Here is a 24605-nt window from a genome sequence, read left to right as displayed (position 1 = left end):
CATTTTGAAGCCCACATTTCCTCCAATTCTGGAATGATCCACGAAGAAAATCAAATAAACACTTAAAGTTCAATTTTAAGTAACTAGTGTTTTCATGCCATGCTCAAAGAGACAGAGAACTATTGTAATATCTCTTGATCACATATTTCACTATTTTTATGATTCACTGTTTTATATTTCAGTATTTTAATTTTTTGCCAATGTTTGGTTTTAATTATTTTATTCTCCCAGTTTTTAATGTTTTTGCTGTCTCAGGGTTGTAATGTTTTATTGTTCTAATGTTTTGATGCGTCTGTAAGTTGGAAACTGACGGTTTTTAATCTTAATGGGGAGTATGCTGCTTAAATAAAAGTTAAGTAATAATAATTCAATACACTTAGAAATTATATAATTTCTCTTTCTTTTGTTCCTGCTCTGTACCAATCTATTGATCTTTAAATTTCCTCTGCATAGTTTACCCTTTTTTCATGATATAAATTAGATAAGTGTCTCCATAAAAGTGTTTAATTTCTTGGAATAATTGTTCATGATGGCCACAAAACATCCCACTTTGTTGCTATGTGGACAGCAATAACCTCCGTTTGCTGGGAGGTGTATATCTCAAGCGATCCATTAAGCATCTCTTCCTTCAGTCGATGTCAATAAAAACTCTGCAGTTATGACATAAAAGACCACTTCTCTCAGAAACAACACAGATAACCAACAGGTTTCATCGCAACAGGGATTCCCACGCATGTCCGAAATGAACAAAGTGACATCCGTCGTTAAAAGCAGACGATGACTGTCTGAGATAACACCATGCATTTACAGAGGAATCAGTGCATATAAGGGCTGATCAGGACTGATGGTTTTTTGGACTGCAAACATGAGATCCAGAGTCTTACTCATCCTGCTGCTCTGTCTGTTGTGTGCTGCACACACTCAGACACAAGACAACACGAACACACTGCGGCTGTGCGGGCGAGCGTTTCTGAGGGCGTTGGTGTACACCTGCGGAGGGTCCAGATGGAGACGACTGATGGGACCGGAGGAGACCACATCAGCTGGTCAGTGCTCAGACACTCCAACTTTATTGCTTTAGGTTTTGATGCTAAAAACGAAACACTAAAAGAAGCGACTTTGGGCTTGCAGAAGTTTTCTCAGCGTCCATCTATCAGAAGAGAACAGCGGCACCAGTGATGGACCACCAGCGGAGAGACCAAAACCAATTCCTGAGAGTACTGTGTTGTCAGCAAGGCTGCCAGAGAAGCGACCTCTCCAGGCTCTGCTAACAGCAAAAATCACAAGCTGGCCAAAGTAATTGTAAAATGTGACCGGAAAAGATCACTTTTTAAGCTAAAAAAATAAAATGTTGTTCAAAACTCTTGTAACATTTCGTATTCCCTTGCTAAATTGTTAGATTTAAGCAAACGTTTTTTGTTGTTGTCATAATTTTCTCCTTCTTAGCATCAGAAACGTTCAAGATGTCTTGTACTCGGACAAATTTATTCCCACCTGGAAACAGTGAGGACTTAAACATTAATTTTATACCCAAGGATCAGTTCTGTAATAAAGCTTTAATTGTTTAAAAAAAAAGTGAAAATACATTTCTAATTGTCTTAAAATAAAGTTAATGGTTTTCTGTTGTCTGGAAGATGCTTCAACTGGTGGACTCTTGAGACATCTGGAGAATGAAAAGCAGTTCAAATAATGATTGCAAGAATACGATTTGGCTGCTGGGCCAGTAATCACCCTTTTGTTGACCTCTTGTAAGGTTTACATTGTTTATTCCCCATCCTTCTAATTTCCAAAATTGTCAAACTTGGCTCTGTCACAATATTCAGCATATTTGGAATATAATTCAACAATTGAATTTAAATGTTTATTTTTACCTTTTCTTCTTTGTCAAAAGCTTGATGTATCATTTCGTTACACATGTACAGATGAAGATCACACCAATAAATGATAAGGCTGGACACCATTTAGATTATTCAATCCATGAATTTAATTTCAAAGTCTTTGGATGAGAAATTTACACTAGATGATTGCATAATCCCTCTTTTAATGAAGTGAACGATTACAGCACCAATGCTGTAGACCAACATTTACAGAAAACATCAGGTACTAATATATTACTCTGTTCAAAATAAGGCAAAAAAAAAAGTGAACTCTTCTTTAGCTGAAAGAACAATCTGTCTTTTCTAAGAAACTATATTCAGTCTTATAATCAGGCCCAAAGTGTTAAGTCAACACAAAACATTCCATACGATGTGATGTCCACGAAGGATGAACATGAAGCTATGACCTTTTTTCCACAAATTAGATTTGTGTGCCAGTCAAACACAGGATAATATCGAACACCTAACATTGCATGGTTGTAGGTATACCAATGACATGCCAAGTATAATGAGGATGGGTTCCCGAAGGTGCATTAACATCAAAACAGTGAGAAGAGACTTAAAAATGGAGGCATAAGTCTCATCCCATAGCACACGGTACACAACAGCTGCATTGAGACAAACCCAAAATCTCACTGTTGGGGACTGGCGATGGACAAATGCAGCTCTCATGCAGGGCCAGCAACGATTCTTGTCGACCTGCATGTGAGATGAACAGAGCGCTGTGCGCTCTCAATCAAACGCATGATGAGTGCCGACATCAACAAACCATGAGACACTCACAGAAACATCAATTTGCCCAGAGAAATATTTGAACCATAACTTTTTATGTACACTTTTTAAACTTAAGTTTTTAAATATTGCTATTAGAAAAAAATATCACATTTATTTGACATTGAGGGAAGAAAATAAGTCAAGGATTGTATTAGTGCTGTTTTCATAAATAGACTTTTTTTGTGTTACTCTGATGTTTCCGACAGTCCTACAGGGAAATGCAAAAGTTAGCACCCCAACTCTTGGAACTTTTGTCTTTTTGTCAGACAAAAAGGAAACCGTCTTGCTGTTGTGGCTCTCAGTGTCACAGCTTCACATTGTGTTCAACCTGGCTATGCCATGTCTTCTTAAGCAGAAATCTAATACTTACAACATGGGCAACACCAAGCACACCCTCACTGTTTTAAATCATGCCACTTTCCCACCGGGTTCGGAAACATGCATTCAAGCTACCACTTTCAACGTGAAGTCTATGTAAAATAAATGCACATTTTAGGCTTACTCGTTCAAAAGTCTCCCGTTCATACGCAACAACGCACATTTTTAAGTCTGGTTTTGGCCTCAAAGTACAAAACACGCAGCCAGTAAACGCGCAAAAGTTAAACCAGTTAAACTTAAACTTTGACCAACTTTGGCTTTGGTGTGGGTAGCATTTTTCACACACGGAAGTACCAACCGTTTGATAATTGATCATGAAGGAGAAATTAATAACTGCATCTGGGCAGGATAATATGACAAGTCTTTCATATGACGGAATAGAGCTGCAAAAAAAAAAAGCCTGGAGCAAAATTCACAAGATTTGCACCACTTCGATATTTCGCACCTATCCTCTTCCAACTGTGGGTGGCAGACATGCGCTAGTATTGAGTAGCGACAGTCCAGTGTGAACACTATATGCTAAAAGCACGTTCAAGAGCTCCTGTGTTGGCGTATTCTTGAACCAGATGTAAGATGGGAAGTTGCATTTGATGCCAGTTTGAGTCATTGGGTTCAAATTGAGAGTTACTTTGACTAAAAGTGAGGGCTGCGATCTGTTCAGACAAGGCCATTCAAAGTGTACCAGAGCACACTTGACTTCAAATTCAAAACAAGATTCTTGGTTTGTTTATACAACACGTCTGTGCTCCGCCATATTTAAGATAACAGTAACAAAATGCAGACTTTGAGAAGGTTACATATCTAGTGTGATCTCTAAAGGTACAGTAGCAAGATTTTTCAAATCTCCCAATGCCAATTTTTGCCCAAAATGGCTCGACGTAAAACCACAACCATAGCAACCATAGCAAAAAGGAAAAAGACGGACCACATTTAAAAACTTAAACATTATGCTTTTAGCCCTATAAAACCTCTTTCAGCAGTCCCTGCAATTTTCTTTTTTTTTTAAATTATTATTATTGATGGTAAACCAAAAATGAAATGCTGCCACCTACTGTATGAGGTTCATAAAAACAGTGGCAAACAAGGTCAGGCACAAGCTGTCGTGAGCAAAGGGAGCACTGGCCTAGGAGAAGTCAGTTGTGTTGTGGCACGGTTCAGCACACATCACCTGGCATGAGTAGGCCCTGAAATGCTGCAGATAAAAGGTAAATAACACTCGTGAACATAAGCAATGCTGCAAAGATCAATGTACCAAACTACTTCCCCAATGGTTAGTATGAAGATAACGATGCTAAAGTTAAATTTCCATGTAGGTGAATTATGAGCAGACTTATTGCACACTTTGTTTTTGTTTTTTAGGTTTACTGTCTTGAAATGATATCAGACTAGAGAAACCTGTATTGCTGTATTTGTATTTGCGTGGCACTAAAAACCTCAGAGTTGATAGTTTAGGATGTATTTTATTGGGTTAAAAAAGAGGTAACTGACTTAGTTACTTATATTACTGTACTCAAGCTCTCTGTTAAAACCTTGTCCTCCCCCCACCCCAATAAAAGACTTTTCCAGGATTTAAAGCAGCATGTAAGGCAGCTCCAACAAGCATCAACCAGGATTCCTCAGGAAACCAGTGGATCCTTTTCCTTAACATATGGCACCCTCACATCTTTCTGCATGTGTCATAAATATTGAAAGCTTTCTAAAAAGTATGGTTTTTAGGTTGAGTTTTCTAAAAAGATCAGTCTACAGTAGCTGCTAGATCATTAATCTTCTATTTGGCGTAACATAAATCATAATAAGTGGCATTAAAACCCAGGAAATGATATTAAAGGTGGTAAAAGCACCCAATAAAACTGCAAAGCCACTATTGGCTCTCTGTCATAATTGATTGTGATGGCACTAATTCTGAAAACCAAAAAATAATTTTGCCCATAAACTAAATTTTGTCAAAATATCACTCAGTTGTTCAGTCACAAAGACATGTACCATCATTTATTACCTTTTAGAAACTGTTTCAAGCTGTTTTGAAACAACTTTCAATTTTATAAAATGTGAATGTGATTCTAGGTATTGTTAAAACATTGTGAGTTAGTTATATTTAAAAAATAAGTTTTACCAAGTTTGGAATTACATTACTGTCAGTGTAAGATGATGTTGTCTTTTTTAACTAAAGTTAGTTTGATATTTTTATTTTTTTTATATATAAAATATTGAATATAAGCACATTGAGATCTTATGGAGGATAATTTTTTAACAAAGTTCAGGAAATATATTACTGAAAAGATTCCACATCAAAAGCAATCCAAAATTCAAAATAATGTTTGTTTTTTTCCAGTTTAAAACAGACCGGTTCCCTTTGCACAGAATTGATGAAATTGGAGATTTTCTGAGCTTTTCTAAATGAAAGAAAATATTCGGTTTGAACGGCAATACAGTCAGTCACACACAGTGGAAGTAAAATGAATCTGAGGTGGAACTTAAGATTTGACAACAGACCTCAAATCTGTTTTCCGACATGGCCAAAGCAGCACCTGCCTCACTTTTCAAAGTTTCTCAGCTTTACCAGACTGGCTTTACTGTCAAATGATCTTTTGAAGTGCATATGCAAAGACAACCAGTTGGTAAACTTTAAATGAATCTGGATCATTGCATGAAATGTACAATTTTAACATTTGACAAGAACAAAGATCTGGGTTTCCTCAGATTTTACTCCACATAAGGGTTTCATTTGCACACAATGAATGATTTGTGTTTGCTTGCATAAACTCAGCAGCGGATCAGTCTACTGAACACGGTGTCAACTCCGTGAGTTATGAAGTGCACTAAAAATGAGACATAGCCATCATCTTTACAGTCGAAAGTCATTGATTCTCCTGGCTCTGTTCACAAAGAAGTCCCCTAGTTGTCCGCCAAATATTTCCCTGTAAGACAAAAAGAAACGTTTGATGTTGAGCTTTAGAGTGCGTTTTAAGCCAACAACTGTTGAAAGTGTGGCGAGTCAGCCAGCAGTTCTGATTCTGAAACTCAACCTGCAGCAAATCTCTTCTTCACCAACGACAGCCTGTAGCCGGTCCCAACCAGCTGAATGTCACACCCTGACAGAGTGCTGCCCTCGCTACTGAACTGGACCGCCAGCTGGGAGGGTTTACAGGGACCTTCAACCATCTGGAACCGGCCCAGGAGAGCTCCTACTCCTGCAAACATTAGGTTCTCATTTAAAAAATAACATTTGTAATAATCGCAAATATAGCTGTAACATTGCTTAAAGTGCTTTCACTTTAGAAAAGTCAGATTGTTGCTTTGGGCATGGACGGTATTGCTTTAACCTTTTAACTGCCTGCTCGACCAAAAAGCAGAGCACATTTAGAGCACGTAATACTAAAAACATTGATTGTGTGTATTACTCCCCAAACACAATAAGCAGTAGGAAAAAGAAAATATTGGTTTTGGCTTGGTTAGGTAAGTGGTAAATAGCGTTTACTTTTATAGCACTTTACTACCTTCTTGGAAGGACCAAAGCGCTTTACAGTCACAGTCCCATTCACCCACCAATGGTGAAGTGAAGTGAATGGGAAGTGAGCCTGCGATTTTCCGATCAGAGGTCAACCGCTCTACCTCTGCACCACGGCTCCCCCCTTTAAAGGGTTAAAGGGTCAAAAAATGCTTTGATGAGGAAAATATAACAGCTAGTCGTTCTAGTTCCCTGAACATTATGCTGTATATAGAAAAGCAGTGAAACTAAAATTGATATTGCCCTTCTTTCATTTTTCTTGTTTGTTGTGGGGCACATACATAATTTTACTCCCTTTAGTTGGGTTTTACATTTTCCATGTCCACTGCCATAAACTGCACCAGAGTTCACTTTCAAGGGATCCAAGCAACATATTTTACATAAGTGATGCAGACCAAATAGTCCAGTGTGAACGCATCCTTACCTCCGTTTTCTGACCTATGAGAAAGACTCGAGATATTCCACTGTATGGTCCGATGCTCTGGGTTCCTGTAAGAAAATAGAACTTCACATCAGAGAAGACTTTTGACTGCCAAAGAAATGAACATGTAAAATGAAGATTTAGCAAAATACAGATTTGAAAAAAATGTTTTTCTTTTGACTATGAAAGTGAAATTGATTTAGAGATCATAAAAGGGGGTGGGGGGGGGGGTTGTTATGTCATTTTTTTGATTATATCTTCAGATTTTAATTTAAAATAGTTGCATTAAAGAGCCAAAAGCTTGACTTAATTTCTGGTTTTATTGTTTTTACTATTTTTATAGAGAGTTTGAGAAATAGCTGTTTCCACTCATGCACTTCCTAATTTAAACCTTAATAATTGGATCTGTGGAGGACCTGGGCAAATTCCCTAAAAGACCCACTTGGATGGAAATCCTGTTTTTAACATGTTCTAAGATGTAAAGAAAATTAAGCTCAAAATTGTATTTCTGAGTATTTCTTTATTCAAATCATTGTGAATCAGGAGCAGAAGAAAAAAATGCAGTTTGAAAAAGATCAATTTTGTGACGTAGAAAATACGCTGGTTGGACCACAATGGGGAGGGTAAGGGGCTGGTTTGCTCTGGAGGCGAATTTCTAATTAACTATGACCTAGAAAACATTAATTTTGGCTAAAAATTGCATAATTATAAGATCATCAGAGTGAGTTTTTAAACACCAGAGTGGGGAAGCAACAGAGGGGCCAACCTGGCTTAATCCTCCCACCACGAGCTCCAGGTCTTCAATCCATTTCTACTTCTACTACTTCATATAAAGCAAAAGCTGACCTCAATGTTCTGTATAGCATTGGGAGAACTGAAACTACATGAAGGTTCGAATACAACCAAAGTAAAAGCAGATAAAAGTATGTTCCATTATCTTAGCCCTTGTGCTATCTTAGATGACCCCAATCTTACATTGACGTGTTCTCCCTACCATGACAAAGGTGGATAAAGGTGGAAAGATTTCATGTAATCCATGGACACCAGTGAAGATCACAAATCATTGAAGAAAAAAGGTTCAGAGCACTGTCTAGTGGGTCTAGATGACCCAACTCCCAACGTTAAAGTGCCTAGGATAGCACAAGGGTTAAAAGAGCTTCCTCAACTGTTTGGTCAAAAACAATAGAAGACTTGATTCATACCAGATGGCAGGAGGGACCATGGCCTGCAGTTTGGCTACCCCCGCGTCTACTGGGACCAAGAACTGGATGTTGTGTAACGGCACTGGTGCAGCCATGGCCTCGGTGTTGTATTTGTAATCTATTCTAAGGTCTGTGCTGGTGGAATCACTCCGCCAGCTCAGCGCAAGGTTCAGAGGAGTAGACTGAATCCCCTCTGCAGACACCTGAGAGGAAAACACCAGCATGAAGCTCCCGAGGATGGAATCCATGGGTTACCATGGGCCAAAGGTCCTTCCATACCTGATATTTAATCATATCTACATTGTAGTAGGTGGCCTGGGGCTTCTGTTCAGCCACTTTCTTCAGATGACTCAGCAGGTTTGGCATATTTACCCAGAACTCCTTGGTGCCCACAACATTTGTCGTGGAATCACTGCGGATGAGAGGAATGTATTTAGAACAAGTCGGCATCACTGACTCCCCACACCGTGTTACCTACAAATATACACCTTGTTTGTCATTCAAAGACAGCGCACTGGGCTCAGCCGGTCATGTTAGACAGGAACTCTTGCCTTACCAGCACAGCAGCTGTGGGTTGGGAAGGACCTGCTCCAGTCGATTGTAGTTGCTGATGCTAAAAGTGAGGATGGGTTGAGTTGGGTGACTGGCAAAATGTCTAGTTATGCCTGCAGGAAAGGAAAGCACAATTTCTCCAGTGATCTTCACCAAACACCTGCAAAAGAAGAGGAGGACTCAAACAGAGCCTACACCTTCACACAATCTCTAATTCTGACTTAAAATGCAAAGATCTACACCGAACATGGGTAAATCTTAATCATCCTTTAGTCCTGTGCCTTGTATTTGCAAGATTTTGTATACAATTTCAGTTAAGTACTAAGATAATTGTTTTACTTGCCTTATCAAAAATGATATTTTAAGTTACAATATCCCCTTTTTGCTGTTGCATTTAGTCTTTTAGTTGAGTTAAGAAAAAGTCTTCATTTTAAAAACATACGTATAATTTATAAAAAAGGTTTGAAAAGGCATGGTGGTTAGCACTCTCGCCTCACAGCAAGAAGACTCTGGATTGAATCCCGGCTGGGACCTTTCTTTGTGGAGTTTGAATGTTCTCCTCCTGGGTTTCCTCCAAGCACTCCAGCTTCCTCCCACTGACCAAAAATATGCTGTATAGGTTGGTTGATTGATTGATTATTCTAAATTGTCCCAAGGTGTGACAGTGAGTCTGTGTATGGGTGAGATATTGTGTGACTCTGACAAATTGGCGAGCTGTCCAGGGTGTACCCCGCCTTCACCCAACAGTAGGCAGGATGGGCATCCGAAATGGATGGATGAATCACTTTTATTATTATTGAGTAACTGGGCGGGCTCCAGCGACCCTATGACCCTAATCTGGACAAAGGGGGTTTGAAACATGGATGGACAGATGATTATTTATATTCCTTTGAACTTAAACATGATTTAAACTAACAGTTTTTTGACATATTTTCAGGGTAAAATGTCTTTGATAAATGGCTTTAAAATTGACTTTTCTTTCCAAGGTCACTGTTGTTAAAGTTTTCTTCCGACAGTCATGTTGGGACTTCTATCAAAGACTACATTTGTAATAATAAATCTATGACTTATGAAATGGTTAACAACAAAGGTATCCCTTAATGTTTAAAGGTATTTCTTAAACGGTGTGAAAACATTTTAATGTATTTTCTGAGCTAAAAATGACAAAACCAGAGAACTGAATGATTAAATTTTTGTCTGGCAGGGAACTTTGTTATTTAGGATGCATTTGTTTTTATAGTTTTTTACCACCAAGTTTTGCTGCAAAAAGAAAAGGAAAATGGAGGTACAGTAAGAAAGGAGACTGATGGTAGCGTTTAGTTTCACTAAAAGTTTGGTTCTTTCACAAGTCCGTTTCTATTCTAATCATTTTTTTAAATACGTATTTGTTAAATTCAGAAACAATCTATGGCTCCTTTTAGTTTAAGGTTGTTCTCATTTCCACCAATAACTTCTAGAGAGAAAGATTGATGAATGAAATACTGTAAATGTCTGCATCTTTCTTGATCATCTTCAATGATGCTTTATGAAAACTGTTAGCATCTTCAGAATCCTGTTATTGCAGCCAGTTTTTACAATTACACACTGGTATGTAAAGTCAAATAGGATGTCCTATTCACTAATAAATAATGACATAAACAGTTTATTTTATTGTTTGCACCTCTGGATTAAAAAGAAGAACAAGTGGACGAATCATTCACTGACTGCCATTAGTAAAAAATTAATTTTCTAACCAATTTCTAACTAATAACTTTAGAAAACAAACTATTGTTCCCCCAAGGTTTTTATTCAGTACCAACACTGAGAACCAAGTTTCTTTTGGTTTTTTGAGTTTTTGTCTCAGATCTGTGGTATTTTTTAGGTTTATTAAGGTTTTAGACCTCCTCCATAGTATCATTTATGTTTCTCCTTACTCTTGTGTTTCCTCCCACCATCCCGCCATAACAAAGATAAGTAAAAGCACAGATTTAAAGGATGGAATTAAGATTCACCCTGAACACAAAGTCAGCCATGTGTGTCTTCTTTAGGTTTTCATTACGGTAACAAAAGAACTCATAGGATTTAAAGTGTTTTTATGAGTTTGACATGCTGGATGTGGGCATACTTGCTGGGGTCGGCGCCTTTGAAGTAGGCATTAATGGTTTCTGTGAATGCAGCTGCAACAGGTAAAGTGTCCTGGGGTCCCATGGTGAGTGGACTGGGTCCCCTTGAGCACCCTAAAAAACAAAATAAAAGCCCAACAACATCACTTGGAGCTTTACACTGTTTTTTTATACTTTGCTGAAAAGTTTAATCATGCCTTACACTGAAAGGGTGTAAAAATAACCAAAATAAAGAAGTATTAGTGTCTTTTATGAGACTGGGTTCAAAAAGAGTACAGAATGGGATGTACTTAAGCAAACTCAATAGGGGAGAAACAGAAGGATTGAAGTCTTTGCACTTATGCTCAACTTACCTTCAAAGGCAAAATAAAACCTGCCATGGTCAAACCAAAGCAGAGGCTGTGAGGCCTCTGAGTTTGCAGAGACAGAGGAGGGAGAAAATCACGGAGAGGGACAAGGCCATGATAACGAGGCACAGACAACACATGGACTGAAAGTGAGATGTGATGCTGAATGAAGGTAAGCACCTAAACATGCAGTCCGCATACCTGTGGAGGGCATGTTGAGGTCTTTCCCTAAGGTGGGAGTGGACGCCGCGCTGTGCGAGGTAACGGAGGAGATGGAAGAAGAGCTCTCTGCTCTGGCCAGGGGTGCAAAAGGCGGAGGGCTGCCTGAAACTGGCGGACTGAACGACCGACTCTAAGGACGGAACAAGACACGTTCGGATTAAAACTGAAAAGACACTTTGAGAAAGGAAAAAACACATCAGACTGAGGAAAATAAGTAGAAAAATGGAGAGTGATGGCAAAACCAAAAGAGATCAAATAGAAAGGGGGACTTGGCATGAGTACCAGGTCTGTGATTGGCTTTCCTTGTGGCAGCTTTGGTCTTGAAGACGGGCGAGGAGGAGGAGGTGGAGGGATCGGGCTGCCTCGAGACTGAGGAGTGGTTGGACGAACTGGAGATGAAGGACCTGCATAAAGAACCAGGATCTCTGGTTAAAACTGCACTGAGTAAGAAGTTTTACATTGTTAGCTTCAACTAACTTTTCAGCTGTCAGATGAAGGGAAGAAGTAGCCGAGCTCTCAGAAGTTTCTGTGATTCATGGGGAAAATGTTACAGTTTTATTTTGATGTTCTTCTGTCATAACTAACATTGTTTGCAGCTGTTCTTCACAAGCTGTTGTATTAATCCTTTTTGGACACACCTTTTCAAATCACATATGAATTCAGAACATTCTGATTAACATACAAATGAAGTTTATGGTGGAATCGGCAGTCCAACAAGCCCATATCATCACCCTTCCACCTCTGTGTTAGACACCTAGCGTTCACTTGCTGTGTTGTGCTTCGTGACTAAAGACCTCCAGTCGTGTCTCATCTGGGCAGACAATACCATTCTAAATGTCATGGTTTGCTCTGATAAAATCTGTAGTTAAGCTTCCGCGTTGTCTCAATAAAAATTTAAGGTTATGGACATTTGGTATGAAAATGGAAATAACCATAGAATCAGAGAAGCTGCTTGCCAGCAGGTGATGTTAGTATGTGTCTGAAATTACCATTGTCCACAATCAAATGGCCCAGATTTCAGATCCCTAATGAACCTGCAGTGCCTAACGGGCACAAACCATTGTATTTGAATGAGGATTAGTACTGTACAAGTCCTGTCAATGCAATGGAGAGTAGAGAATGAGCCCAAGGACTGCAGCCCTCAAAGATAGTCTGACATCTTCTATGCACCAGGTGGGAATTCTTTTCAGAAACAAGAGCAGGCATAGTTTCTGCAGAGCTGCAGTAGTTCAGTAGAAATTCACCTCTGAATCGTAGGCGCAAGCACGGAACAACCCTGCCCCCATTTCCCATCATCTACCTGTTTACACTCTTGCTAGCCTACAGCCCCTCCCACCCCCAACCTAACATTAACGGGGGCAAAAAAAAATGGAGAGCAATACTGGAGCTATCCAGCCGTACAGTTTTGAGCCGGATGCCAACTGAGACAAGGAAAACAAAAAAGTACATGGATTTATTCATTATTATTCATTATATACTCATTATTATTGTTTAAAAACACCCAAAACATGATTTTCATCAGCGTGGGTCTAAGGGAGGTTACCCAGCTCATTGATGACCAGACTGCATCTGCACTGATGATGTACAATAAGGCTTTCAAAAGAGATGTCAGAGAGGGGTTAGAAGTGACGGTGAGAGCACCTTAAAGTCATCTGTTCTATAGCACAACATCCTGAGCTTGAAGAGAAAGAGGACCGCAGAAGAGACGGACAAAAAAGGAGAGAACTGTAGGCTAAAGAATCATCCAAAGTGAAAATGTGACCTTGACAAAAGAGGAAAATAGGAGGATTCATGTCAGCCTTAATGACCATCATTGCATCAGTCCTTACAGTAAGTCAGCCAGAAGCGAAAAGATTTGAGATGCTACAGCCAGTGCCCCCTAAAGTATTTGCCTTTAGCATTCCAAAGTATTTACATGAGCAGAGAAGAAACACTCTCCTGGATTATGTGACAACTTCCCCTCTGCCTCAGAACAACAACAGCAAATGTTTCAGCTGTTGTGCCATTCTGCACTTGCCTTTTAAACATGTGAAATATATGCACAAAACTGTGCCCATAATCCCATTACAGGTTTGATAAACTAAATTGGGTGTGCTTAGAATATCTATTTCTATTTACTCCTTTTAGAATCATCCACAAATTCATCAAAGGCAATGACCCGAAATGGGTAGAAGGTATTTTTTTGCCTGCCTCACAGAGATGAGTAAATCAAGAATAGATTGTAAATGAACCCAGAAAAGGTCAGAGGACTCACTGCTGCCTGAGTGTGGGCCCGGAGAAGACATAATGGACCTGTAGGTGGTTGGAGGAAGAGGAGGGGGTGTGCCTCTGAAGCTGGGTGTCAGCTCCCTGGGAGAGCCTGTCATGTCAGGTATATTGTCTCTCTGATACACCCCCTCTGGAGTCCGTTTTCCCCCCACAACCCCGTGGACAAGTGGGGACGTGACTCCTGCTCGAGGAGACCTCGGCTCCGTTGGCAGTGGGGTGATGGAGCTGGTGGGGGGAGCTGAGGAAGCGTACCCTGCAAACTGAAGCACCTCCTCGTCCACTGCCTCCTCATCAGGGGATACGGGGAGGGAGCTACTGGGTGAGAAGTCGGGGGGCAGGGGAGGGGCTGGCTCATCTGGAGGGGGGGGTCCAAGCACGATGGAGGGCGGAGAGTCCAGGGGCATAAAAGGAGGAGGAGGCGACCTGGGGGAAAATGGTGGGGGAAAAGGAGGGGGTTCGTTTGGTGGTGGTCCCGGAGAGAAACAAGGAGTTGAAGGGGTGGATGAGGGTGTGTCTGGGGGAGGTGAGTCAGGTGGTGGTGGGGGGGCAGGTTCATCCGGCGGTGGAGGTCTGTCGTCCGTAAAAGTGACCCATCTGGGAGATGCAGTGTCCTCACGGGTGTGGGGACTGTCCACGGGGCCAAACACGTCGTCCAGGTCGGGGGCCGGAGAGCTTCGGTAAGAGGCTGGGGAGAGGGCGTTCAGGTAGATGGGGGCAGAGCTGCGAGCTGCCCTGCCATTGGGTAGATCAACTGCGATAACAAAGAAGGGGGCGGGGTCACAGCGATCCGTGACTTTGAACCCATCACGAGTGACAGAGATTTACCTGCAAAGTCTGAAGGGCAGCCATATTGGCTTCTCGATGGAATGTTTTTAGGAGGAAGAGGAGGAGGGGCTGCAGCGACAGAAAGAATTCAGAGGTATTGTAAAAACACACAAGTCCTGCATCGATGTGATCCATTCATATCAGCTTCACCTCCTGTTGGAAAACCTCTGCTCAGCTGGGATTCAGAACGAGGTCGAGATTCTCCTCTGACACACCCTGGTACCACTGCAATGGGAAAGCAAACAGCTGTTACTCGAACAGAATTTTGCAAAACACAATATTATTTTTAAAAAGTTTAAAAAGTCCATGTGCAAATGTTTTTTTCTGTTATCTCATGGGATCTTTTGAAATCTTGGTCATTTGCTTTTGCTCAGATGTTTGACTTTTTAAAATTTGAAAATATTTAGTTTTGATCAATTGTCAGTTTTTAGAACACTACAGTGCCAAGTACAGATGCGCCTTCCTCTTAATTACCTTTGAGTTTTTTTGCTGAGTAAAACAGAGCAAGCCAAAATCATCAGCCTTCCACCACCATGCTTGACTTTTCTGAAATGTATTACGAAAATTAAATTTACAATGGAATTTCTGAATGTGGTGTTTGAAGAAGAGCTTATTTGTGACCTAGAAAATACGCTGGACGCCACAAGCTCCATGTTATGAGCTCACGGCAACAAGAAGGGGAAGAGGGGCGGGGTTGCCAATGGCCCTGGCACTGGACTGAAGCTGTAACATTGAACATGCTAGCAAAGTATCTGCAGGGTCTATTAGAGTATTTGAATTTCTTTCTAATAATTTCATAACCTGTGACGAAGGTGGATTTCACTTGAAGATTGACAACTATCTTGAGTAATTTACACTTTTGAAATTTTTTAACTAAGTTTGATGAAATAAAAAACAGTCTGAAAAAGACTATATAGCATGTTCAGCGACAGCAATTACAATGAATGGATGTTTTGTTGTCTAGAACAGAAAACGTGGAAATCCTATTGAAGCTGCAGCCTACTGGGGGGCTTATTATTGTCCCTGTAATTGAATTCACCTCAGGGCTTCTTATTGGATTTGTGAACGAATCTGTGAACTAATGCTATCAGTATACTTTTATAACGTATAAAGACCAGGCAAAAACGTTGGCTTTCTTTTGCATTTGACTGAAGAGAAGACAAACCATCATATCTGCTTTGTCTGCTGTCTGAAGGAAACCCAAACCCAAACAAAGGAAGAACGGTTTGCTGTGACGAGTCACTGGAAACAGAAAATGGAACATCAGAAACTGCTTTGTCACAGACCCAACAGTCGGGAAAAGTGCTCAATTCAGAAGGACGCCAGACCTCTGCATTTCAGGAGCCGCCATCGGTGTCGGGGTCGAACGTCGGGGTCTTGCAATTTCCTCGCCTGTCACAAACAAAAGCAAACACATGCACCTTCAGAAATAATTACCAAATGCAGTCAAAATTTAGATTATGAGGAATGTTTTTGGTTATCCATAAAGGGATGTACTCACATGACAAATTCCTTTTTATCTGCCTCTGAAAAGAGAGAAAAATACTAATCAGTAAAGATAATAGACATGGTGTCCATTGTTAATTATTTTTCTGAACTAAATAAAGCAACAAATATTTGAGAATTGTGAAAAAAACTTTTTTTTTCATTTTAGGACTAACTCCTGATATTGAATCAGTTTTAGAAAGACGCTGGACGGCCACAGGTTTGCTTAAATATCCCATAGCCCATTTTAAAACCGGTCAGCCAACTTAGATTAGAAAGCATTGTTTCAGGCTGTCATCCTGCAGATGGAGGGAGAAACTCACCGGACTGCGTCTCTGAGACCAGCAAAAAGGAAGAGAGAACAGACCTGGGTCAGAGAGTGAGTGACAAATCAGTCAAATGGACACCAACTAAAAGGCTACACAGCACACCTCTTTACTTAAAACCGCAAAGCCTTAAAAATGCAGCACAGGCCACAACATCCAGGATCCAGTGGACCAGAACCAGCTGAAGTCTGGTGTGGACATGCATTTGTGCTATGTTTACTTTGCGTTGTGCTTTGCCAAACAGGTTTAAGTAAAGCTGGACTTGAATAGAAAATAACAAATGCATAAAAACAAATACATTAAAACGGCATGCAGAAAGAAGGACCTTTACTATTAAGGCCTTTCCACCAAGTGGGCACATGCCATGCAATCTGTCTTGGCAGTGATACAGCTGTGAAAACACATTACTGGCTTACCGGACTTCTCTTCTACAGAAAAGAAAGACAAGTCAGGAGAAAAGAGACGAGTGGTAAGAAGATGGTGACATTGGATGAACCTGTGTACTCTTAGAGTGTCGTGTTGGCTCACCAGAGAAGGGGAGAGCGCCAGGCCCCCCACTGAGGCTTTCAGCTCATCCATGGATGGAGGGATGCGTCTGGGGCTGTCCGACACCAGCGGTTTGATCCGGATTTTGAACTTCTTCTTTCTATCTTCGTCCTCTTCCGAGTCACTGGAGGACAAAAAATGCTTTTCTTTGGAAGCTGGTAGACAAGGTTAAAGAGAAATAACTGGGATGGGAAGTTTTCAGCAGCATTTTAAAGTAGAGCATTGCATAAGGAGGAGAGCAAAGCATCTGGAAAACTTTTACCGGGGTGACCAAGCGAGGCCAAGCAACGACCTAAAATTTCAACAAGCAAAATTGCAAGTATTTTGTCCGAGGGGTGTAATTATTGATCTGTTTTTTGACTTTTTTTTTTATTCATACTTTGTGAAAAGATATCATCACCTCCATCCCCAGGCCGGAGGCTGAAACCTTCCTCATCCACGTCAGGAGAGGCCTGTGGAGAGAGGAGAGCATGGTCATTCCCACTGCGCCCCCAGCTTACAGAAATGTAGATTTCTATCATCGAGACGCTCTACTTCCTGGCTTAAGCTCTTGTCGACTCACACCACACGTTGCTGCCATTCCCCCCATGCAATTTATTTAGTAAAGCCTCTCGTGAAAAGAGAGAAATTTAGGGTGGAACTGAAGAAAGAAAAGAGACTCACATATCTGTCCCAGTCGATCTCCCCATAGAAACCATTAGGAGCCCCATTTGCCTTTTTCTAGTATTAAAAATAAAAAAATTAAAAAAAAATGTGAAAAAGAGGAGGATCATTTCTATCAATGTTATATTACATATATTGTGTTTTTTTGTACACATCTATTACAATGATTCTATAGCATCTTTAATGGATTTGCTGCAGAATGTGGCAGCAACTTGTGTTTTACTTTTACTATTTACTGTAACATCTTTGTGACTGTCCTCTCTTATCTATCTTTGTTCATATTTGGAAAACAAAGCTGAAGGAAAACCTTTACGTACATTTCCTTTCTTGCCACCTCCTTCTTTGTCAGGTGAGCTCCTGTCAGGGATGTAAGCGTAAAAAAAAACATAAGAACAGAAATTACAGAAAATATGTTCAGTGTTGATTTGACCTCCTTAAATCTACAGTTTTGTTCCCCTTGAACACTAAATATACATTCTTTTTACAAAAACATGCCTTGTTAAGCTCTGGAACGGGCTGGCGACCTGTCCAGGCTGTACCCCGCCTTTGGCAAACAGTAGCTGCAATAGCCTCAGGCAACCCGTGACCCCAAAAGGGATTCAGAAAATAGGTAGTTGTAAGTCTTCCTAAGTGTAGTTACAGCCCAAAAATCTTCTGTTCCGATCCCGCATTTACTTTACATTTTATGATTGAGTGATTGTCGAGTGGGTGTCGGGTCAAACTCACGAGTCTGTGTCCTTCTCTTTTTTTCGTAAACCCAGGGCTTTCCTGGTTCGGTTTTTCAGTCCTAAAGCAGAAAAACAAAAGAACAGTTTAGGCCTTTTGTGTCCCTCCTGCAGTCAGACGTCACCTGAATGCACCTTAAAGCAACAAACAGGACAGAGAAACACTCTTGCCTGTTAAAATAGAGCAATATGGCAAAAAAACTAAGACTACGATGCTGCTTTTTATACCAGCTTGTTGATTTACATCACCGAAAGCTTACTAAAAAGACAAAAAGTACTCTCACACTAACACTTATCAGTGTTTGTTACTGTGAGGCCCCCTAACAATCAAAAGTGTTCCCAGTGGTCTTTTAAATATGATTATGCCATATTTAAGCCATATTTAAAAAAACTGTTATTTTCTAGGACTGCAGGGCAGAAATAATTCATTATAAAGTTGCCTCGAAATTGTGGCCAGGACAGATATCCCATCATCCCTGTGTTTGCACTCTCTCCCACTAGCATACATTACATTACATTACTGGTGCAACAAAAATGGTGAGCATTATCGGAGCTGTCCAGCAGTACGGATTCCAGCTTAGATGAGGAAAACAAAGATGTGCATGGATCTATTTGTCTGCAAGTGGATCATTGAGAATGGAGCAGAACAGGGAGTTTGTGGCCCGACCATGATAGCTACAAGCTTTTTCCACCTGCACTTGTTTGTCTTCACCAGATTCCCAACAATCTGAATAAAGAATATTTCAGAAAAGCACATTTACTGTCTTACTGTCAGATATTTTCTTTATATATGTGCTATAGTTTAATAATTATTTTACTCAGTTACTTTGGGCTTAAATAGAGTACCCAAGGAAATCCTCACGCAAACAGAATTGTTAACAATCCAAAAGGAAAACAGCGAACGTGAAGGCTGTGCTTGGACATCCCTTCTCATCATATCCTGTCCCGTCTCTAAAGGACATGTCTGGGTCCGTGATGTAATGGTACCTAGCTCCACGCTCTCATACAGACCCTTTTCTCTAGTTTTAAGGTGGCCTGACAGCAAATTGACGCACAAATCTCTTTGTAATTAAGTTGGACTCTTTGTTTTTGTAAGCCAGCGACACAGTCAGCCTGAAGAGGCCGTCGCTAAACAAAGGAATTGTCATAATTAACAGCTTTGGCTGGAATTTGTGGGAAGTTAAGAACTTCAACAAGTCAAATATAAAGTTGTCCCATTTTTTCCAAACTTTTTAAAATTATTTTGACAGAAAAAGTCACTTGCTGTCAGGCAAACTTATAGTTTCTAATGCTGTATTAATGGAAAAATGATTATCACATATTTTTAATTAGTTTAAGTCTAAACTAATCGCCAAAAATCACAAGACTCAACAATTTCACAACAGAATACAGGAGAGGTTTAAACTGAAAAGTGTTCACACTTTTATACAATAAGTAAAAAGGTTGTTTTGCGGTTGATCCCCTCTACCGATCTATGTATAGTTGGGACGGGGCGACCAAAAGCGCAAGATCAGTTTTGTAGAGCGCATCTGAGAAAACATCTAAAAACTAACCAGGTTCATTTGTGTCATATTTGTTTGATGATTTAGTTAAAAATAAATTTCTTAGAGAGCCAGACTCTCTTATGGACAGATGATTTCCAAAGAACAAGAGGGTAAAATCTATGGGTGTAGGAAAAAACCTATTCAGCAATATATCGCAATATTTCTTTTGCCGATATTTATATCGACCTAAAATGCTATCGGGACGATATTTATTTAATTATTTATGAGCGTCCTTCAGCGCCTGACTCTTGTTTTCCACTTAAACCCCCCACCGCAAGTTGGCGGAAGAGCACACTGAGCCCTTTGAGCAGCTCTACACCACACAAAACAACTACAAGATCTCTGCTAAAACCAGCTTGTTTTGTTGTTATGAGACATAGAATACTTACCGGTAGTTTTTACTTTTACCGAACCGAAACTCTGTGCCATGTTGCTGCCAGTATCATATAAAAACACGGATTGTTGTGCTTTGTAGTCTGCTCAGATAAGAACGAGTGAAGCATTGGAGCACAGAGGCTAATGCACGGAGCACCAGCCAACATGCTGTCGGTAAAGCGGGCCAAAGTTCTGCAGAACCTCACAGCAATAGATTGTAGTTCAGCGATCTGATGAATCAGAGTAATGTGCACAACGCTCTGTTAAACGGCCCACGTCGTGGCGATGAGCGGTGAAATCCATGTTTTGGCGTGTGAGAAAGTGGAGCTGCAGCTGCAGTTCAGACTGTCATGAAAATAAAGCATCTTAGCCACAATGTTGAAAATAAACAACACTTTATTTCCTCAATCATACTATTAGAACCTTAGTGGTTAAGGATCATATTTTCTCTATTCTCTTCCTTTTACTGAAAAATGTGTTGTTGTGGAAACCAGACAATGTTGACTGTTCCCTTTAAGAATAAATACATTTTAAGTTATCAAAATAAAAGCACCATGAATTTGCTTGGGTAAAAGCAACTTGTATGTGAGATACAGCTGAGTGCTTAACATTGTGATCATTAAATACAATAACTTTTACCATTTTATTACAATGAAAGACGTATTAATATTCAGGTAAATTTTTTCTTAGTCATGCTCATAAAAAAAGAAAAGAAAATGTGTTTTGGTAAAATATTGTGATATATATCGTATCCTGGGACGCATATCGGGACACCCCTAGCAAAAACATTGAGGAATCTTTGAAGACCTACTTCAATGAAAACTGTTTTTTGGTCTTTTTATTCATTTGATTCATGATGGGAGACATTTAGTCAAACTAAGCTCAAAATTGCATTTCTGAGTATTTCTTTTTTCAAATCGTTGTGAATAAAAATGCAGCTGGAAAAATGCTGTTCGAAAATTTGTGACGTGGGTAGACCCCAAGCTCCCTGCTCCACTCCATTCTGATGCACTTGGATCTACTTGACTGCAAGTGCATCAAATAGATCCATACACGTATTTGTTTTCCTCTGGCATCTGGCTAAAACCTGGATTGTTGGATAGCTCCAAAATTGCTCACCTCTTTTGTTGCACCGGTAACTTTAGGTTGTGGTTGTGAGGGGCTGTAAGCTAGCGGGAGAACACGTAAACGAAGAGCTCTCAGCAACAGAGATGGGAATGGGGGGTGGGGTTGCTCCACACCAATGCTCCCACCCATAACTCAGAGGTGAAATTTAACGAACTACTGCTGCTTTGCAGAAGCCATATGTCCGAGGAGCGCTTTTACAATAGATCAATTTTTTTTTTAATCAGCCTTTAAAGGTTTTGGAAATCTTACAGTGCAGAACGTCATCAAAAGATTTAGGGGAAAAAACTGAGAAATCCTTAGTATAAGGAACAAGGCTGATATTCATTGGACATGAAATTACTCTGAGTTAATGTAATTCTTCATCTGTAGATGTTAATTAAAGCTAAATTAGTAAAAATGAATCCATATTTTAACAGAAGCACCAGTGAGTCCTGAAGTCCACATTAAAATAAAACTAGTGTCATAATAGGCAAGTGGAGATTTAGCATTCTTGTCGGTAATCAGGGACACTATGTCCTCCAAGCTGATGAGTGTACTCAGTTCAAACGCATGCATCTATGATGCTATATTTTGGGGTGCATAAGTCCAGATAAATGTGCACCTGTGCACGGCAATGCAAAACCACAGAGTGAAACTGACAATACAACAGTGTGTCTTCCTCTTGGAGGAGTCCAAATGGTGAATGGACCCGTCTGCAGTCCTCATCTTTCATATAAAGAGCACATAATGTCATTAAAAAAAAATATGTCAAACATTTGGTTGACCTTTGCTGCAGATGACATCAAAGCCCAACTATAAAACACCAAAGACTCATGAACACAACACCTCTAAATAGAAGACAAGACGCAAGACTGCAGTAAACAGAACCTCCGTCCAACCAATCTGAAAACTGGAGCAGATATAATTTAGAATTTTTCATTTCTTATTTTAAACCTTTGCTGCATTATTTATGCAATGATGTTAAAATACAACGTTAAGGTTAAAATTCTTTAGGTTTTCCTTTAACACAAATCCATTTTTCCTCTAAAATTTGGTTTGCACGCATACGTTATTGAGCACTTCCTAAAACCAGCATTTAAAACTAAAAAAGTAGTAAAGAATCGCTGATGATCTAAGTCCTCTTATTAATCATATATGTTTAAAACTGAATCTGATTAAATGGTCGTTTTGTCCATTATGACAGGAGGAGGTGTATGGATGCAGGAAAACATGAAGGTAGCTGGTGTTAGAGGAGGGCACGCAGAAGACAGGGTTAGATGGAGGAAGCTGATTTGCTGTGGCAACCCCTGAAGGGAAAAGCCGAAAGGAGAATAAAAATAAGAAGATAACCAAAAAACATACAGTTTTGTTTGTTGTTCTTGCAGTCATCAAGTTTGCCATTCAGGCAAGAAAGAAAGTGTTGCCAGCAAACAACAGAAAACATTTCCTTCCAAACCTTCATGGCTTTTATCAAAGAGTTGTTGAAAATGCACCAACCAGCATGAGATGATCTCACACAAACTTTTGGAGTCAGACTGCTTAGAACAAAGCAAATTAGTTAGTCATCATACCTGACAAAGTTTTGTAAAGGGTGTGAGGAGTTTGTGGCATCGGTGTGGCGTTCACCATCCAGGTGAAGATAGCAGGCTGACAGCAGAACCCAAAGCTAATAATGCCAACCTTGCACTGCCACATGGGACTGAATGCATGGGAAAGGCCCTGCTTGCCATTCATGATTCTTGTTCTTGCAGCCACAACTGCCTTATTTTTCTTTCTTTCTTTTTATTTTCTCCTGCGTGGTGCACTTTTCCTTCATCCAGCTCTTATTTCTGGTGTCCTTCAAATGTAGTTGTCGCTGTCAGAGCTGCAGCAGAGTTGTGCCACAGATTTCTGCCAAGGACACAACTGTAATCCGAACATGAAGCCACACAAGAATTGCCTGCTCTGGGGCTCGTTTCCTTACTCAGTTTCACCACTCCTTAAAATAAATAAATAAAGATCTGTCACGCAGTGGGACACGCACAGCCCAGGGATCGTTAGACTGATCATGCCCCTCAGTTGCTCCACACAGCGTGACAGATCACATCAATGGCTTCACAAGCTTTAAACGGCCCAGCAGGACTCACGAGGACGGGAGGAGGACGCAGGGGGATGAGGCGTGGAAAACATGGCACAGGCTTTTTACCTTGCATCATGGTTGCAGATTTTCATCCTATGTTGCCCTCTGCTGCGCAGGCGGTGGACAGGGAGAGATCTGACCGGTCAGGGGCAGCCTGGGCAGGGCATGCTGTCGCCAAATCACCACCACCCGCACAATTTCCTCCGAATCCTCTCCAAGGACCTGACTCCCAGCTCGCCCCTCACAGAGAAGAAGAGGGCAATGGGAGAGCTGCAAGGGTGCACAAGTAATGAAGGACGCAGCCTGTCCCCTTAACCCTAAAAAATAAAAATAACCAGCTGGAAGGGGATGCAATCCGTGCAGACTAGGCCCCAGATGCCTGAGCAACACCGACAAACGCCATCTCCGAGAGGGGGGATGCTGAGGAAAGGCAGAGGAGGGAGAGAGGAGAGGAGCGGGGAGAGACTGGGCCAGGAGGGGAGGGAGTGGGAGGCTCTGTGATGTCACATTTGCGCTCCGCCAATCCCCACAGCCGTGGTCACGTGGCTGCCGTCCCCTGATGGCTGCCGTCCCCTGATGCCACCTCCCTGCCCCCAGCAGACAGCCACAAAACATTTTTAAGCTGTGGGGCCACTTCTTTTGATTTCTCTGCAAGGAGAAGCTGTCGTCGGGTTACTAAATCGTGATTAAAGCCATCCTGAACTATTTGCGTGACTATTTTAACAACAGAAAATAAACTGATGCAGAAAATGAGGCCTAAACTCATACCTGCAAATAAAGCTTGCATTGTTCATGTGGACGTTATAAAAGTTGTTAAAACTATGTTTTAATATTTGTCTAGATGAAGTAAAAGGAGAGTTTTGTTGAATCTCCCATGGGTCCACCAACGTGCTTATAAAAAGACACAGCCCCAATAATGCAGAAAATACAGCTCTAATTAAAATTGAAACGACTGATTACCCTCCCCCATATTAAAACTTTTTTTTTCAATAAACAAAGAAATATAATTAATCTCAGTGTAAAATCAGATTTTTCTTCATCTCAGCATGTTATGAGAATTTTCTCCTGTCTGAAACATTCACACAGTGACCATTTGGAGAACTGCAACATTTGGTATTTCTGAGTTTGGGTCCAATTTGTAATCCAGATTTGTCCGCATGACACTGTCAGGATAAGATCGGAATAAGCGTCAAAGTTTTGGTCTCCTCTGGAGAGGCCGCTATGATCACACCAAATCCT

General features: G+C 40.6%; 1 protein-coding gene across 7 annotated transcripts; it reads right to left on the bottom strand.

Annotated features, from left to right (window-relative positions):
- Window positions 1–1960: 1960 nt before the first annotated feature.
- LOC105356194 (SH3-containing GRB2-like protein 3-interacting protein 1) lies at window positions 1961–23858 on the bottom strand. 7 transcript variants are annotated; one of them, XM_023965181.1, is made up of 25 exons: window positions 23702–23858; window positions 23433–23636; window positions 18223–18283; window positions 17814–17853; window positions 17497–17553; window positions 17228–17285; window positions 16816–16991; window positions 16704–16715; window positions 16285–16296; window positions 15978–16002; window positions 15805–15868; window positions 15642–15718; window positions 14627–14701; window positions 14477–14545; window positions 13638–14402; window positions 11666–11787; window positions 11363–11513; window positions 11168–11224; window positions 10817–10928; window positions 8717–8872; window positions 8440–8572; window positions 8161–8363; window positions 6962–7026; window positions 6056–6220; window positions 1961–5947 (listed from the first exon to the last, which is right to left on the bottom strand). In XM_023965181.1, the coding sequence occupies exons 2-25, from the start codon at window positions 23440–23442 to the stop codon at window positions 5925–5927; spliced, it is 2688 nt and encodes an 895-aa protein (XP_023820949.1). In that variant the 5' UTR covers window positions 23443–23636; window positions 23702–23858; the 3' UTR covers window positions 1961–5924. The 7 variants fall into 7 exon arrangements, with proteins under 7 accessions (XP_023820949.1, XP_023820950.1, XP_023820948.1 ...); XM_023965182.1 differs by having other exon boundaries at window positions 23433–23606; XM_023965180.1 differs by having other exon boundaries at window positions 23433–23858.
- Between the last annotated feature and the right edge of the window lie 747 nt (window positions 23859–24605).

Source organism: Oryzias latipes, chromosome 17 (assembly GCF_002234675.1).
Source record: "Oryzias latipes chromosome 17, ASM223467v1".
Lineage (NCBI taxonomy): Eukaryota > Metazoa > Chordata > Actinopteri > Beloniformes > Adrianichthyidae > Oryzias > Oryzias latipes.
This window is presented reverse-complemented; position numbering and strand designations above follow the sequence as displayed.

Excerpts from the sequence above, each read along its gene's own strand:
- LOC105356194 (XM_023965180.1), bottom strand. Across the intron at positions 17,286-17,496 it reads AGATCGACTGGGACAGATAT|GCCTCTCCTGACGTGGATGA; the intron begins GTGAGTCTCTTT and ends CTCTCTCCACAG. Across the intron at positions 8,873-10,816 it reads AAAGGCGCCGACCCCAGCAA|GTGTTTGGTGAAGATCACTG; the intron begins GTATGCCCACAT and ends CTTCTTTTGCAG.